The sequence below is a fragment of the Protomyctophum parallelum genome, assembly GCF_964188405.1.
Source record: "Protomyctophum parallelum genome assembly, chromosome: 3".
In the NCBI taxonomy this organism is placed as follows: domain Eukaryota; kingdom Metazoa; phylum Chordata; class Actinopteri; order Myctophiformes; family Myctophidae; genus Protomyctophum; species Protomyctophum parallelum.
In genome coordinates this window covers 38,631,076-38,647,094 of record NC_139698.1, presented here as the reverse complement: position 1 = coordinate 38,647,094, position 16,019 = coordinate 38,631,076, and the positions used below count along the sequence as shown (strand labels likewise).

The 16,019-nt window shown below is 41.8% G+C and overlaps 2 protein-coding genes across 6 annotated transcripts in view; one reads left to right on the top strand and one right to left on the bottom strand.

Moving 5' to 3' along the window:
* Positions 1–16,019, top strand: part of col14a1a (collagen, type XIV, alpha 1a) — a 594,115-nt gene that overhangs the window by 127,903 nt on the left and 450,193 nt on the right. For all 5 annotated transcript variants that reach the window (XR_014569038.1, XR_014569039.1, XM_083761059.1 and 2 more), the window contains exons 28-34: positions 3,748–3,891; positions 4,285–4,449; positions 4,999–5,037; positions 5,202–5,340; positions 6,883–7,025; positions 7,732–7,841; positions 15,923–16,019. The exon at positions 15,923–16,019 is cut by the window's right edge and continues 62 nt beyond it. Coding sequence is in view for 3 of the 5 variants with exons in the window: in XM_083761059.1 (XP_083617185.1) it covers positions 3,748–3,891; positions 4,285–4,449; positions 4,999–5,037; positions 5,202–5,340; positions 6,883–7,025; positions 7,732–7,841; positions 15,923–16,019 (837 nt within the window). In the remaining 2 variants the exon portion in view is untranslated. The remainder of the gene's footprint in view (positions 1–3,747; positions 3,892–4,284; positions 4,450–4,998; positions 5,038–5,201; positions 5,341–6,882; positions 7,026–7,731; positions 7,842–15,922) is intronic.
* Positions 1,676–2,614, bottom strand: LOC310855893 (transcription elongation factor A protein 1-like; the record flags this gene model as incomplete). The annotated part of the gene is made up of 1 exon (XM_083761064.1): positions 1,676–2,614. The coding sequence occupies one exon, from the start codon at positions 2,612–2,614 to the stop codon at positions 1,676–1,678; it is 939 nt and encodes a 312-aa protein (XP_083617190.1).

Below are 16,019 nucleotides of genomic sequence, written 5' to 3'. Positions count from 1 at the left end.
TCCCACGCTCAGCCGAATCATATCATCACACAGACACACAAAGTGGGGCATAGGAGTAGCTAGCGTCCGTCAAAAATACATTTTGTACATTTTGTAGACCAACCAGCTTCATGGTTATTTTGCAGAATAAACTGTCAAACCATGATTAATTAGCTGTTGCCTTTCAGCCTACACAAGTGATGCTACTGTATAACCACACAGCCAGTTGCCTGCTGATACTTCTCTGCCATGTTAATTCAGAGGTTTGTGTCATTTTGTAAACTAACCTGTCTAGTTATTCTGTAGAATAGCCTGTATACAAAGGCAAACAGCAGCAGTTTCATGATTGAGAAAGCCAAGACATGTTGACAGTACAAATGTTATATCAAGGGGTCTAATAATGTGGCTTCAGGTGCCGTGTCTAGCTAGGCTGGTAGAAATAATAGTTTGCATCGTTCCCAGCGGGTATCACCCTAGTACAAAACTAGAGGTTACAGCAGTCATATTCAACCATGTACTGTACAGTATGATGTAATTCATCTATGTCAATACTATGGGATTTGACAGCTATTGATTGATTGTATAAAAGTAGTGTTTTAATAAAGTAATTTAAACTTGTTAATTATGTGGATGGACTAGCCTGAGACATAGGACATCAGTCTTCTATGACGTATGCCTCTAAAGATCGGCAGGGCCAGAGCCATAGAGTAAGACAGAGTTACGACAACTCCGTTCACTTCATGGGGCCAGTCCAATGGCGGCTCTTCTACTATTGGCGAATAGTGACAAAGGCCTGAACCGGAAGTTTATGGAATGCATTGGAGTCTATAGACTTTACAGTGACAAGTTACATAACCGGGCTGTTTTTTGCCCCCTCAATGACGTAACTCTGTCTTACTCTATGGCTCTGGGCAGGGATTCGGCATGATCACATCCCCATTTATTTCCATTATTATTAAATATTATTATTAAATATTTCCAAAAGTATTAAAACGTGAAAAAAAATTGTGGAGATATTCTGGAGCCTGTTTGGTCCAGCGAGATAGCTGGACGATAGAACCGACGATCGTGGCAACAAAAAGTCTTGTCTGGGTGAAAGGAAAGACGTGTCTCACAACACGCATCATTTTCCTACATCCGGTTCACGTCTTGGGTTCCGGTGGAACCTTCAAAATAATGGTTTCACTGAAAAACACTGGAAAGAAATTGTTCCGTAAAAAGTCCATAGACTTGTCCACACACATGACTTCACGGGCGGCTTACACAAAGCCAGGCATTGTGTGTACTGCCACACATCTTTTGAGGGGCACTATAGCAACTCAAGAAATGTGTGGGGGTACATTAGAAGTATATAGAACACCTGGTGCTGATCGGTCCAGTGGTTTGCAAGATTGGCCACAATGTATGTATGTATGTATGTATGTATGTATGTATGTATGTATGTATGTATGTATGTATGTATGTATGTATGTATGTATGTGTATTTATGTGTACGTAGCTGCAACACCTAGTGGCCAGTAGAGCGCACACACAGTACAGTACAGTACAGTACAGTACAGTACAGTACAGTACAGTACAGTACAGTACAGTACAGTACAGTACAGTACAGTACAGTACAGTACAGTACAGTAGGACAGAGCACCACTCACTTCAGAAGGGTCTGATTTCTCTGAATTCTATCAATATTATTGTTAATTCAAAACTTCCATCTATGTCCACAGTCATTACAGAAGACATATGTGGTCATAGGCTCATCACCACTGCGAGTCTGAATCTGTGAATATGTGCACTTCTTTCTCTTGCACTTGCCACAGGTCAACAGTTCAGATTCTGTGCCATCGTTGGTGGCCATCTGATGGTCTCTTACACTCTCTTTGGTCAAGTTCTTTCTCATCTCTTTGAGCTCATCGCTGGCCATGTCCTCTGCCGTCATCTTGGCAATGCGTTCAGGGGACACGTTCCCGCACAGCACAGTTCTTCTCAGGTTCGGGTTCTTTGCGTCCTTTAGATTAGAGATCCTACTCCGAACTCGATTCTTGTATTTTGTGTCGGTATTCTTGAACTCTTGGAAGATGCATTGCTCGATCTGTGCCCCAAGTACTTCACAGTCAGCACCAATAGCAATATAGTCATCTCCTTTCTGCAGAGCACTGGACAACAACTCCCTGCACTTGATCCTAACCGGGTCAGAGGTGCTGGGTGCGCAGGGGAACGTGGAGATGAGCGTGTTGGTTGGAATATCTGCAGGCTCACTCTTGCTGCTGGAGTTACTGCTGGGGCTGCTGTTGGAGCTGCTTTCCCCGTTAGGCTCTGGGGTTCCCTGAGAGGGAGAGACAGGTGTTGACTGATCTTTCCTCTTCTCTGAAGATTTGTCTCTACCTGCAGGTTCATCTAAAAGCTTCTTCCATGATTTGATCAAGGACTTGGCTAGGGATGTCACCTGCTTATCTGCACTCTGCTTGCGGATGGCATTGACAGACATCCCAATTCTAGTTGATTGAAGCAACTCCAGAGACATGGAGATATATCGCAGCTCATTCAGTAGGTCCAAAGCCCCAGACTCATTTTTCTTCTGAGACATTTTATCCATTTTCTTGGAGATTCTAATGATCGCCTCTTTGTCCGTTTTGTCCATTTTGGATAAAGGGGGCGACAAGAATGAAAATCTGATCTCAGAGGCCACAACACGGAGTCAGCTTGATGACCACACAGTATTGTGCAGTAGCAGACATGACACCTTTTTTTATAAAACAAACCTGAGCCCTGTGACATCCCCATGACATCATGAAATATTTCCCAAAATATGGAGTATTTAGTCGTATATGCTGATATTTAAATATTTAAGCAAATATTGATGATGTGTGGAACTCTATATTAGGGTAAACTCTAACAATATTCTATATGGCTCCCTACTTCAGGGCCAAACTACTTTAAACTTTAAAGCTGGAGGTTTAACATTGACTTGAACTGAACTGAATGATGACTTCAATCAGGTCTGCCAAAGATGTGAATGAGTAGAATAAATAAATAATAAATGGTGGATTCACACACACACACACACACACACACACACACACACACACACACACACACACACACACACACACACACACACACACACACACACACACACACACACACACACACACACACACACAGACATTCATACACCGATGACGGAGTAAACCATGCAGCGCACCAACCTGCACCATCGGGATCAATTAAGGGTTCAAAGTCTTGCTCAAGGACACTTCGACACCCCTGAGCCTCTCCCTCCCCAAGTATAGAGGTATTCCGGGTTTCTGATGGTGAGCTTATAGTGTGCGTGTGTGCGTGCGTGCGTGTGGGGGGGGGAGAGAGAGAGAGAGAGAGAGACAGAGAGAGAGGTGAAGTAGAGCAAGGTTAGAGAGAGGTAGGGGAAGTACAGGGAGAGGGAGCATCACATGACGGTTGTAGTGGTGATATGAAAACCAGAGGTAAAGACATTGACGTACAGTATCACGTCCACAAAGCACAGGCCTGAACGGCACATACTCCTCATATGTCACGGTCTACGACTCGGCCATGGTGCACACAGTTGTGCGCTCCATGGGCCCAAATTAATTTGCATTGTGGGCTGTGGAATTCTCTCAATTGTAATAAATTGATTATTCTTCTGTAAAGAAGAATTGTAAAGCTGTACCAGGTTCCAGGACTAGAGGCTGTGTGGTGGATGGAACCAATAAGACTTTCTTTGTTGAGGAGAGACTTATCCATCTGTTTCATCAGGTCGGGCCCTTAAACATGTTAAGGAGTCCATCTTCATACCAGAAGGAGGGGCGAGGAGGGGCGTTCCCAGGGTCCTAGTGGTCCTGACGGATGGCCGTTCCCAAGATGACGTCAACAAGGTGTCCAAGGAGATGCAGATGGAGGGTGGGTTCCAAAGAATGATACATAAACTGTACAGCAGTGGTTCCCAAACTTTTTCATGTCAAGGACCCCCAAATTGACACTAATATGCCTGCAGACCCCCATTTGAAAATATAATGCCAAGGACCCCCATAAGAGAAGATTCTTACGGCTCTAGCAGTGATTATCAACCCGTTTAATTTTTGTAAAATGATTGTAAAATCAATATCCATTTGTACACTCTCAGAGTTTCAGACCCATAAGGGTGTATTTGGTTCCTAACTATCATTTAGCTGGGGACCCCCTGGAACTCCCTCAAGGACCCCTGGGGGTCCCCGGACCCCACTTTGGGAACCACTGCTGTACAGACTATAGGCTTCATGTGGTTGGCTTTCAATGGTTGTTTGACTTTTCCAGGTTATATCATCTTTGCCATTGGCTTTGCTGATGCCGATTATGGGGAGCTGGTGAACATTGCCAGTAAGCCCAGTGACAGACATGTCTTCTTCGTTGACGATCTGGATGCTGTGAAGAAAATTGAGGAGCAACTCATCACCTTCGTCTGTGAGGCTGCTACTGCTAGTGAGTACCAGATGAGAGAATGACATGAAACAACGAGAGAGAGAACAGAAAGAGAGTGTCACACATACCGTACACAAGCTGTGTGTGTGTGTGTGTGTGTGTGTGTGTGTGTGTGTGTGTGTGTGTGTGTGTGTGTGTGCGTGCGTGCGTGCGTGCGTGCGTGCGTGCGTGCGTGCGTGCGTGCGCGCGCGCGTGCGTGCGTGCGCGCGCGCGCGCATGCGTGCGTGCGTGGGTGCGCATATGCGTCTGAGAGACAGAGAGAGTATTTGAGAAAGTGTACTCTGGTGAGTACCACCTCAATGGCCTTGTGATTAAAGTGTCTGCCCTGAGATTAGGAGTCATACCAAATCATACCAAAGACTATGAAAATGGTCTGCCATCCTGATTGATTCAGGTTGGAATGTGGGGTCATGTCCAGGGTGTGTACTTTACTCGTACATCAAGTCGCCTCATGCACCTGAGCCATCTCCTGAAACAATCTCCTGTTCCCAATTCTGATTACTAGTAAAATAATATGCACAGATTTACAGAAACATCTCTGTCTTCCAGCCTGTCCGTCTGTTCTGATGAGTGGAAACACCATGGCAGGTGAGACACTTGAATCACACACACAATCTGAAGCACGTAACAATGCGAAAAGAAGAATAGATGAATGATGGTGACACTAGCAACACAACCTTCCTGATGACGACAAATAACGACGACGATGATGATGATGATGATGATGATGACGATGATGAGTCTCCTTTCAGGTTTCCGTATGATGGAGATGTTTGGCCTGGTGGAGAAGGAGTATAGCACCGTGCCAGGAGTTTCCCTGGAGCCGGGGTCCTTCAACAGCTTCCCTTGTTACAGGCTGCACCGAGATGCCCTGGTGTCTCAGCCCACCAAGTAGGTTGTTTGGTTAGTTAGCTTAGTTAGTTACTCAGTCGGATGGCGTAATCCTGTCATAATCCACAGAGTGTGTTCAAATGGGAAACGGTTGTTAATGAATGAACAGGTTAGTCAACTAGTTAACTATCCACTGAGTTGATATAGCTACAGTTTCACCTATCATCTCATGCTGGACAATGCTACGTCCAATACAGGACCAATACATGAGCCCACACTCTCTCATCCTGCACACAAAACACTTTACACTTATTATGTACAGCCCAGTTTAGTGTTTATCCATCCATGTGACGTTTCCTTACAAAGGAAGTATCCAGAGAGACTTCTAAATGGGGAGTGGTAACACTTAGTGGTCTGCAGGATTCAGCTACACACTTTGAATCACCAGCTATGGATCCTCAAACTGTTCAACATGTCTGCCAATGAGAATTGCTTTCCCTTTCATGAGATTTCCTTTTGTTTTGATAGTACAGTAAAGTCAATAGCACAGTAAAGTTTCGTTTATCTTACGAATGAACCAGGTTTCAAGTCCCACACATAACGCCTGGGCTGTGCTATGAGTTCTGCAGCTCCTACAGTAAAACCTTTATGAACATTGATTCAAACTGTAGGTACTGTAGTGTTTTGAGCTTCTTGTCTAACTCTGGCATGCAGGCTAATTGGCCAAACATTCATCTTAATATTTGAATTCAATATACTGTAATTGTCTCCTAGCAGTAGATTAATTATTAGGAAATTATTATTTGGTTTACTGTAGGTTAATTGTGATCAAGCCCTTTTTCACAAAACCAATTAGGTTTTACCGCATTAAGCAATTTAATGTAATGTAGGTTTATCGGAAAATAGATCATTGTGATTGATGAAATCCAGGCTTCACTAATTCCTGCCTTTTTAACAGCTAATTAATACTGAAAATGGAGCAAATTGACTTTGAAATTGAAGTCAAATTGACAGAAAAGCTGCTGCTAAATGGAGCATGTTCAGTTGCAATTATAATAGAAAAACTAAAGGAAATCCTCCAATTTGTTTGGAATATATTCTCTCTTCATGCAGTCCACACCATACAGAGTACAGGTTTAAACATGAACTATTTTAATATCTGTGCTGATAGAGTGTGAGGTCTCCTATGGCGACTGCCTTTCTTAATAATGTAACGTGTCCAGGCTGAACCTGAGCTATGCACATATTATCCTAAACACCAGTAGGGATCATGCCTGTTTTCCTCATACGGAACCTATATGTATCAAATGTCTGTTTGATTCATATGGATCTTATATAATTCAGATAACAGAGGAAACTTGTATGAGCGATTATGGCATTTGTTTTATCTAAGAAGACTATGCTAAATGGGTCTAGAGTAAGGTTTTGACAGATGTGCATTATGAGTTTCCAAGGGACTTTCTAGAACTTGCTGACTGTGTGTGTGTGTGTGTGTGTGTGTGTGTGTGTGTGTGTGTGTGTGTGTGTGTGTGTGTGTGTGTGTGTGTGTGTGTGTGTGTGTGTGTGTGTGTGTGTGTGCGTGCGTGCGTGCGTGCATACCAGATACCTCCACCCAGAAGGCTTGCCGTCAGACTACACCATCTCCATAATGCTCCGCCTTCTTCCTGAGACCCCACCCGAGCCCTTTGCACTGTGGGAAATTCTCAATAAGGACAATGAGCCATTGGTGGGACTGATCCTGGACAGTGAGTTTTCATGTTTTGTTTTTATTGCGTTACTCACTGTATAACATTGGTTCTCAAAATTATAATTTGACCGTAGACCCCCATCTGAAAATATTTTGTGAAACGGACCCCATACAAGGATTTGTGTCAAAATGTTTGTGCATTTTTCAAAACATCTTCAAGATTAAAAAATAAAATTGTAGATCTACAAGCAGTGAAGCACACAAGGCCTTGCAACGCATCACATTGCACATTGGCTATTTTCAAATAGCCAATATGCAGTATAGGGTCTACAGCATATAGGGTTAAAGTGGTTAAACTGATTTTGATGCTATGATTTTGCTGGGGACCACCTCGAGGACCCTTGGGTCACCACATTGAGAATCGCTGCTATATACAATATCACAAGATTTCAGCTGGCTGGTCCCTGCTGTGAACATGCTCATTGTACAGTACATAGAGATTTTCCGTTCAACTGAACATTAAGGGTAGATGAGTTAGTGTGGAGCTATTTTTTGGTAGAAACCACATTTTTAAGGACATTTTAATCTGATACATGCTGAAGGTTCATTATCATTAATAATAAATAAAGGTTTGGGTGTGTTGATGATGTGTCAATGATGTTATAAAATCTGGTTTTGTTCAAAATTGTCCTCTCTTGGGGTCAATTTCAGTGGGGTTTAACTACAGCTGCTAATATTTATGTCCTTCAACTCCCACCCCTCAGACTCTGGGAAGACCCTGACCTTCTTCAACTATGACTATAAAGGAGACTTCCAGACAGTCACCTTTGAAGGATCTGAGATCAACAAAATCTTCCATGGCAGCTTCCACAAGGTTGGTTTCTGAGATATAATCAATGACATCCAGACTCTATACTCAAAGGCTTAATTTATATTATGTCATACCTGTACAACTCTCACCAATGTCTTATGACAAAAAATATGAATTTTCAGCTGAAAAATAATCTACCTTTTATACGTCATGGTACTTTTTTCTTGAGCAAAGGTGATGGTCTCATTGGCAAAGTACATTTGCACAAACCTGGAACCATACTGTAGCATTTTACCCACTCTAACTATTAGAAGCAGTGGGCAGTAGGGTTTAATATTTTTCCCGGATTTGGCTCATTTTAAATCCCAGGAATTTGCCGACCTTTTCCTGGGCTACGCAGGAATTCCTGTCGAAGAAAAGAAAAGAAAAAAAGTCCTCACTAAAATGCATTTTTATGTACCGGTAGATACTTCATATTTTCAATAGTGATATTTTGTTGTTTCAAATGTTTTGAACGAAATATGAACATTATGAACAATTAAATTAAAATATTAATATTCAGAAAAAAGTGACACACACAAAGAGATTGCACTAATGTTGGAGCTGGTCTTTCACATATGGTCTTTCACCCTTTTGAGCAGTGCTGGGTCCCCATGGCCAGGGCACATGATTATATTCTATCAAGGTCGCTCGTTGAGAGAGAGAGAGAGAGAGAGAGAGAGAGAGAGAGAGAGAGAGAGAGATTAGTGTGATTTCTAACAAGAAAAAATACAACGAGCGGGAAATTACGTGCGCTGTACCTGGGAAGCCCGGAATCCTGGTATCCCGGCATTAAACCCTAGTGGGCAGCTATTGAACAGATACAAAAACGAATAGAATACTCAGTCACATCACTTGGTTGAGGTGCTTGGTTGGAAAGTACCATGAATAAAAAGAATAAACCTGCACACTCATCTGCTCCAATGTCATTTAATAACAGTAAATCACATTGGAGCAGAGGAGTGTGCAGGTTTATTCTTAATTGTTCTTCAGCTATTGATGGGGATCAAAAATAGAGTGTAGACTTCATGCACAAAGACATGCATAAAAAAAAAGAAGAATAACATTAATGTTATCCCACCATCTTCTATAATCTATAGTACCATTCAGCAGATGTCATAGCATAACATCTTTCATAAAGTTTGTGTTTTATTGCAAGTTAGTTAACAAACAAAACCAGTGTTCATGCTGCAAGCACCCTGACAAATAGTAGTAACTGTCTAATAGACTCCTTTGGGATCGACTTTCATCTCAAATCAACAGAGCAAAAACATTGAACGGAGGAGCATCTCTCTATCTCTCTCTCTCTCTCTCTCTCTCTCTCTCTCTCTCTCTCTCTCTCTTTCTCTCTCTTTCTCTCTCTCTCAGTCGGAATGCCATTGAGAAGCTGTATATCAGACTGTTTCCTTTTCTGTTGCAGTGTGAAAACAAGAATGTTAGATAGTTAACAGGATGGCTGGTTTTTGCCAGCAAGGATATGTGTGATTTTGTGCTTGTGTGTGTGTGTGTGTGTGTGTGTGTGTGTGTGTGTGTGTGTGTGTGTGTGTGTGTGTGTGTGTGTGTGTGTGTGTGTGTGTGTGTGTGTGTGTGTGTGTGTGTGTGTGTGTGTGTGTGTGCGTGTGTGTGCGCACATGCATGCAAGTACTTTAGCGCATGAAGACACATTGAGAGAGTGCAGGAATATACGGCAGGAGCTGTCACTACTCAATGAATCGCAGGCATGCACGCACACACACACGCACGACTATTGACCCCAGAGGGGAAAAGAGGAAAACACACAAGAATGATTAAGTAGACAAAACAATGGATGTGATTGAGCCAGAATGAGAGAAATGTATTCATTGTTCGAAGGAAAAGATGAGCCAGTGTTTTCTGACAGATAAGGTGATATACTAGTGTGATTATACTAGTGGGAATTGCTATCAGGTATGTAAATGAGGTGTCAGAATATGGTCACTTAAAGATGACAGTCTTGATGTATTAGATTAAATGTACAGTAGAGAGTAGCTCTGAGAGCAGAACGTTGGAGAGTAGAGCTATCTCATCCATTCTATATTGATTGCACTTTATGCAGTAGTTGACAGGATATGTTGGACACCTGTCATTTGAATAATAACAAAATTTAAAATATCAAAATAATATTTGAATGACAAATTCAAATAATATAGTTCATTCATTTTTATCTAATTCATATACAGTAGCACGAATTTCAGAACTGTTAAATGTTTTAATTGTGCATGCTGCAAGGATTGTTGGTTTGAAAGTTGGTAAAGTTACAAGCAAGGTGTATGATTTTCCACTTGTGACCAGCCACTGGTCACAAGTTCAAAGAAAACTTACATTTAAATCAAAGTTAAACTGTATTTAAATTAGAGCTGGGACTCGATTAAAACAATTAATCTAATTAATCAGAGGCTTTGCGATTAATTAATCTAGATTAATCGCATTTTAATCGCATATCAATATTCAACCCGAGAACAGCAAGAAACCTTTTTTTTAATGTTTTTTGGTATCCCAGTGAATCAATGAATAGTGACTACAGGATACCACTCATTTTCAACATTTTACTGTCATTAATATACCTGTTGTGGAAATAATAATAAAAAGTCACCCCATTCTGTGTTGCCTAGAACTGGATGTCTGAAAAAAAAATAGTAACAGTAACAAGTACATCTCAGTGACATCACAAAGCTGTACTTACTTCATATTGTTACTGTTTTTTGTCAGACCTCCAGTTCTAGGCAACACAAAATGGGGTGACTTTTTATTATTTCCAGTTTTCAGTACTATAGAAAAGCGCCCAGTGAGAAACGTTCCGCGGTGAAAAAAAAGGTGCGATTAATTTATCTGTAGTTAATCGCGATTAATTTTTCTGTAGTTAATTAATCTAAATTAATCGCAAATAGTCCCGGCCCTAATTTAAATATAACTTTGGCTGTGACAGAGGTGATTATTAGTTTGTTTTTTAGCGCCCCTACTGGTACTCATAGTCATATACTGGTGCTCATGGCCACATAGGTGAACACATAGGTCAGGGATGGGCAACTTTGACGATGGAGAGGGCCACTATATTTACACACTCACTCCAGAGGGCCATATATTATTGTCGTAGCAAAAATAGCCGATCTACAAGCTCAAAACGTGTCGCGCTGCGACACGTTTTGAGCTTGTTGTAGATCGGCAATTTTTGCTATATGAATTATTTTTTTAATATTTTTGAGTTTGAATCCTGAAAATTAACATTTTTATGTTGAGCAATGAGCTACTAATTTAGACTGAAGTAATTAAAGCGGGTCATGTTTGCATGTTGTGGAATTGTAACAGCTGAAACCAATATTATATCAGTATTCTGACATTAACCTGAGGGCCACATTAAGAGAAGGTGGGGGCCACATGTGGCCCCCAGGCCACCAGTTGCCCACCCCTGACATAGGTGAACACGGACATTGCTGTTCCTTGGAGTGGTTGCATCACTCAAAAACTGGATCATCAGAAATCCTATAGATTGTCCACAAATGGACTGTCAAATAATACAATTAAAATGTTGTGTTTCCAAGTTGACACAAGGCAGAGATAACAATGAGGACTTAATTATTGTTACTGTACCATGACTGTCCTGGCAACTACTTTTATTAAGTAACTTTGTCCAAGTTGCTAATGAAGCTTTGGAAATTCCACCAACTTTGATGTGTCTACAATTTCAGTTTATTTTATGCAAAACAGAAGGCACCATTCCCAATTAAAGATAGTCATTCTGAGGCTTGTGGTTTGTGTAGTAGACTAGGCTAATCAGAATATGTAATCAGAAATATGAGCTGAAGCTGATGGAGCTAACTTTTCCTTTGAGATGTGCTTCTACGATCAACAGCTGAGTGTGATTTAGCCTGTGTAAACGCACAACCCTGACAAGTCCAATATGGGCTAAGTCCACACACTCACGCACGCTCGCACACTCACATGCAACCACGCACACACACACACCTTTTTAAATGCATGTCAGAAATAGCGTTGTCAGCAGAAATGCTGATAGTCTCATCACCAACCACATTATCTCACACTTTATTTTTTTAAATGCCATTATCAAAACACTTTTCATTGTGTATGTTACGGAGAGGTGAAATAAGGTGAAATATGCTGATTGTTTCCCCCGTCTCCTTCTTCTATTTCACCTCCTTTCTTCTGAAGTATCATATTATCAGTGTAAACTGATATAAACACTAATATTTCATTTCCTTTAGTGTCATCCCAAAACAATATAAACACTCCACTTTGACTTTACTTGAGTTAATGGTGATTTACAAATGTTGTGTGTTGTGCACCAAAAATAGAAGATCTATGATTAAGATCTACTGTCTTGAGTAGTAAATCTGGCTAAAGCCAAATACTGTCACTATTTCTAGAACTAAATCGAGGGCACTTAGTAAGTCCAGTGTTCCCACTAATGCAAAATTCTATATTATATATTATTATGCTGCTGTTCACATGAGATTACAGCTTACTGTAGGTTAGCTTAGTCAATTAATTCAATTACAGTATCTATCAAAGTACACCTTCGTTGTTATTTCAATGTGCAAGGTTGCTACAAAATATTATTTTGCAGCAAGAATGAGATAATGTAGCGCAGAATGAAAATGTGCATTAGGAAAATGACATTTTTCACTGGTTGTAAAAAAAGATAAGAGAAACAATGAGTCGGAGAGAAAAAGTGAACCACCCTTGACAGAAAGAAGAAAACAAACAAATGAGGCACTTTATATTACTGATACTGTTGATATCTGTGACAGCACTAGTATTAGAATACACGTCTGTCTGTGTGTGTGTGTGTGTGTGTGTGTGTGTGTGTGTGTGTGTGTGTGTGTGCGTGCGTGCGTGCGTGCGTGCGTGCGTGCGTGCGTGCGTGCGTGCGTGCGTGCGTGCGTGCGTGCGTGCGTGCGTGCGTGCGTGTGTGCGCGTGTGTGTTCGTGCGTGTGATAGAGAGAGAGAGAAATAGGCTAATTCATCTTCTGCTGGCAGTGGTATTAGAGAAATCACAGTCAGCCATCTGACCCTTCAGAAACAGCACAGGGTTGCTTATTCCCCTCGCTGTACTTTAATAATTTTTTGCTGTTTCGTTTTTTCCTTTATTGAGCTTTCTTTCTTTTTTCTTTTTTTTGCTAGGGGTTTCACCTTAGTAATATTTCAAATAAATAGAAAAGCTAAATCTGCATTTAGCATAATAATTTAAATTATTTGTTATTGTTAAAGTGCACCATCATTTTAGATGTCACCTTCACATAATTATGCACATGTACTGTACGTATGTGCCTCTACTCACTAAAGGACAATAACAATTTACATTTTAGGCATTTAGCAGAGCAATTTACAAGATTGAGATCAGCATAAATGGCTTGAATTAGATATAATTGCCCCTACAGACTGTAGGAGTTTTAAAGTTGTCAGCTAGTCATCAGATCGTTATGTATTTCACACTACAGGAGTCTTTTTTTAAATCGACTGTCATTATATCTGTGTGGCTTTCACACTAAACGATTGATAGCCGTTTAGGCATCACACATGCACTGCAAGAGTTCACCAAGATGCGATCCAGACCCCATACATAATGGCTACATCATTTGTTTTTTATTCCAAATCATTTTGACATCTCATGCACGTGGAGGATGCCGTGATACAAGCGTGTGACCCGAGACCGACACAGGACGCCTCTCTCTCTACTTCTCTCTCTCTCTCTCTCTCTGCGTGCACGCCACACACACAGGAATAGCCAGGCTACACAGGACGCCTCTCTCTCTACCTCTCTCTCTCTCTCTCTCTGCGTGCACGCCACACACACAGGAATAGCCAGGCTACACAGGACGCCTCTCTCTCTACCTCTCTCTCTCTCTCTCTCTCTCTGCGTGCACGCCACACACACAGGAATAGCCAGGCTACACAGGGCGCCTCTCTCTCTACCTCTCTCTCTCTCTGCGTGCACGCCACACACACAGGAATAGCCAGGCTACACAGGGTGCCTCTCTCTCTACCTCTCTCTCTCTCTCTACCTCTCTCTCTCTCTCTCTCTCTCTCTGCGTGCACGCCACACACACAGGAATAGCCAGGCTACACAGGGTGCCTCTCTCTCTCTCTCTCTGCGTGCACGCCACACACACAGGAATAGCCAGGCTACACAGGGTGCCTCTCTCTCTACCTCTCTCTCTCTCTCTCTGCGTGCACGCCACACACACAGGAATAGCCAGGCTACACAGGGTGAAATATTTGTGATAACGTACAGTATAGCCTACACGCGCTATAACGAGACAGGACGTTAAATCTTGATTTTCATTAAATAACTATCTGTCTCTCTCCGTATGTACGCGCACGCACACACACACACACACACACACACACACACACACACACACACACACACAACACACACAGAGCACAAGGTCCAAAAGTTTGCTCTGCACTGTTGATTCCGATGAGGTTTTATCAACATCATTCAAGTGAAATGCGTTGATTTCATAGACTATTTAACAGCAACATTGCGCTAATATAGCTACCAATATGTATAACACAGGGATTTACCCAAGGAATAAAGGTTATTATCATCTGATCATCTATCGAGACAGACAGACAGACAGACAGTGAGCACAGCTGTCCTGTGCTCTCATTGGCTCTAATAGGGCCTTCTCGGTGTGCGGTCGCAACACAGTTCATACACACAATGATGTCCAGTCGGCGAGAGAGCCAAATATCAAACCTGATAGATATTCAGAAACGGTCTGGAAGGCGTTGGCGAGCGATATATCTTCTCACAGAGCCTTTCACACACAGCGAGCAAAATCTCGGCGATCAAAGCCCGATCTTGCATCAGATCGGGGGTTTTGTCGGCGAGTGCCAGAAATGCCATAATCGAAGCAAATATCGTGCAGTGTGTACCAGCCATTAGTCAACAAACAACAGGAAAGGGACCACACAAATAGAAGGGTGCACAAACACTGACATGCATTTGAGCAAATTCATACAAAGATATTGACCGTATCTGTTCAAATGCATACAGTATGTACATGTATACATAAATGAGCACACATGTATGTATGGTAACACGTACTGTATGCATGTGCACTTGGAGTCATTCTTACTGTAAGTGCAGCAATGTAGATTCGGCCATAACATCATCACAAAAGCACACTCGTCACATATTACTTAGAACATTGCATTGCCTTGCCCTCTAACCAGTGACATTATCTTAAACATGAGTGCTAAATTAAATTTCATCTTTTTTTTTTTTTTTTTTTTTTTATGAGAACAGAAAGCCATTATAGAGCAGCTGTACAGAGAACCACAGAGAAATGAGCTCTGACACTCAATATGAACTTCTTACTCTGCACTAGCTTCACGTGTGTGTGTGTGTGAGTGTGTGTGTTTGCGTGCGTGCGTGCGTGCGTGCGTGCGTGCGTGCGTGCGTGCGTGCGTGCGAAAGAGAGAGAATAATAGTGAAACAAGCTGATAATAATAGTCTAGCTTGTCCCAGTTCCAAGGTCAGATGATCCAGCTCCAATAATGTCTCATTTTCATTTTCCGCTTGCATTTGTTTGTTTACCACGAGAGACGAGACTATTTGAATTTCACGGTTGATGGGGCTGGCAAAAGCTTGCTTTGAGGAAGCATGATCACAATTTTCGTAGGAAGCAAAATCAGTTATTCAAGGGGCTGGTTTCCAAGGGTAAACATTAAAGGGAGCTTAAGTTCACACCCATATATACAGTAGTACATACATACTGTATATATAGTACCAGTTGCAGAGGCAAGGATGAAGAAGGAGGAAAGCCACTTGCAGTATTTGATTGCACAGTAGATCATCTAAATTCTAAGGGTAAATTTTGGTACATTAGTGTTCAGTGTGTGTGTGTGTGTGTGTGTGTGTGTGTGTGTGTGTGTGTGTGTGTGTGTGTGTGTGTGTGTGTGTGTGTGTGTGTACTGTGCGTGAGACACACACACACGCTTTATTTTATGGGCTTTATTTGACATATTGCCCATAAAGGGGTTAACCCTTCCCCAGACAAAGGTTTTGAGTGAAGCTTTCAATATGTATTTAATACCCACATGTCATGTTTTCCATACAGCTCCATGTAGCCATCAGTAAGACGTCAGCTAAGGTGGTGTTAGATTGCGCTGTGGTCGGAGAGAAAGCCATCAGTGCAGCTGGTAACATCACCATAG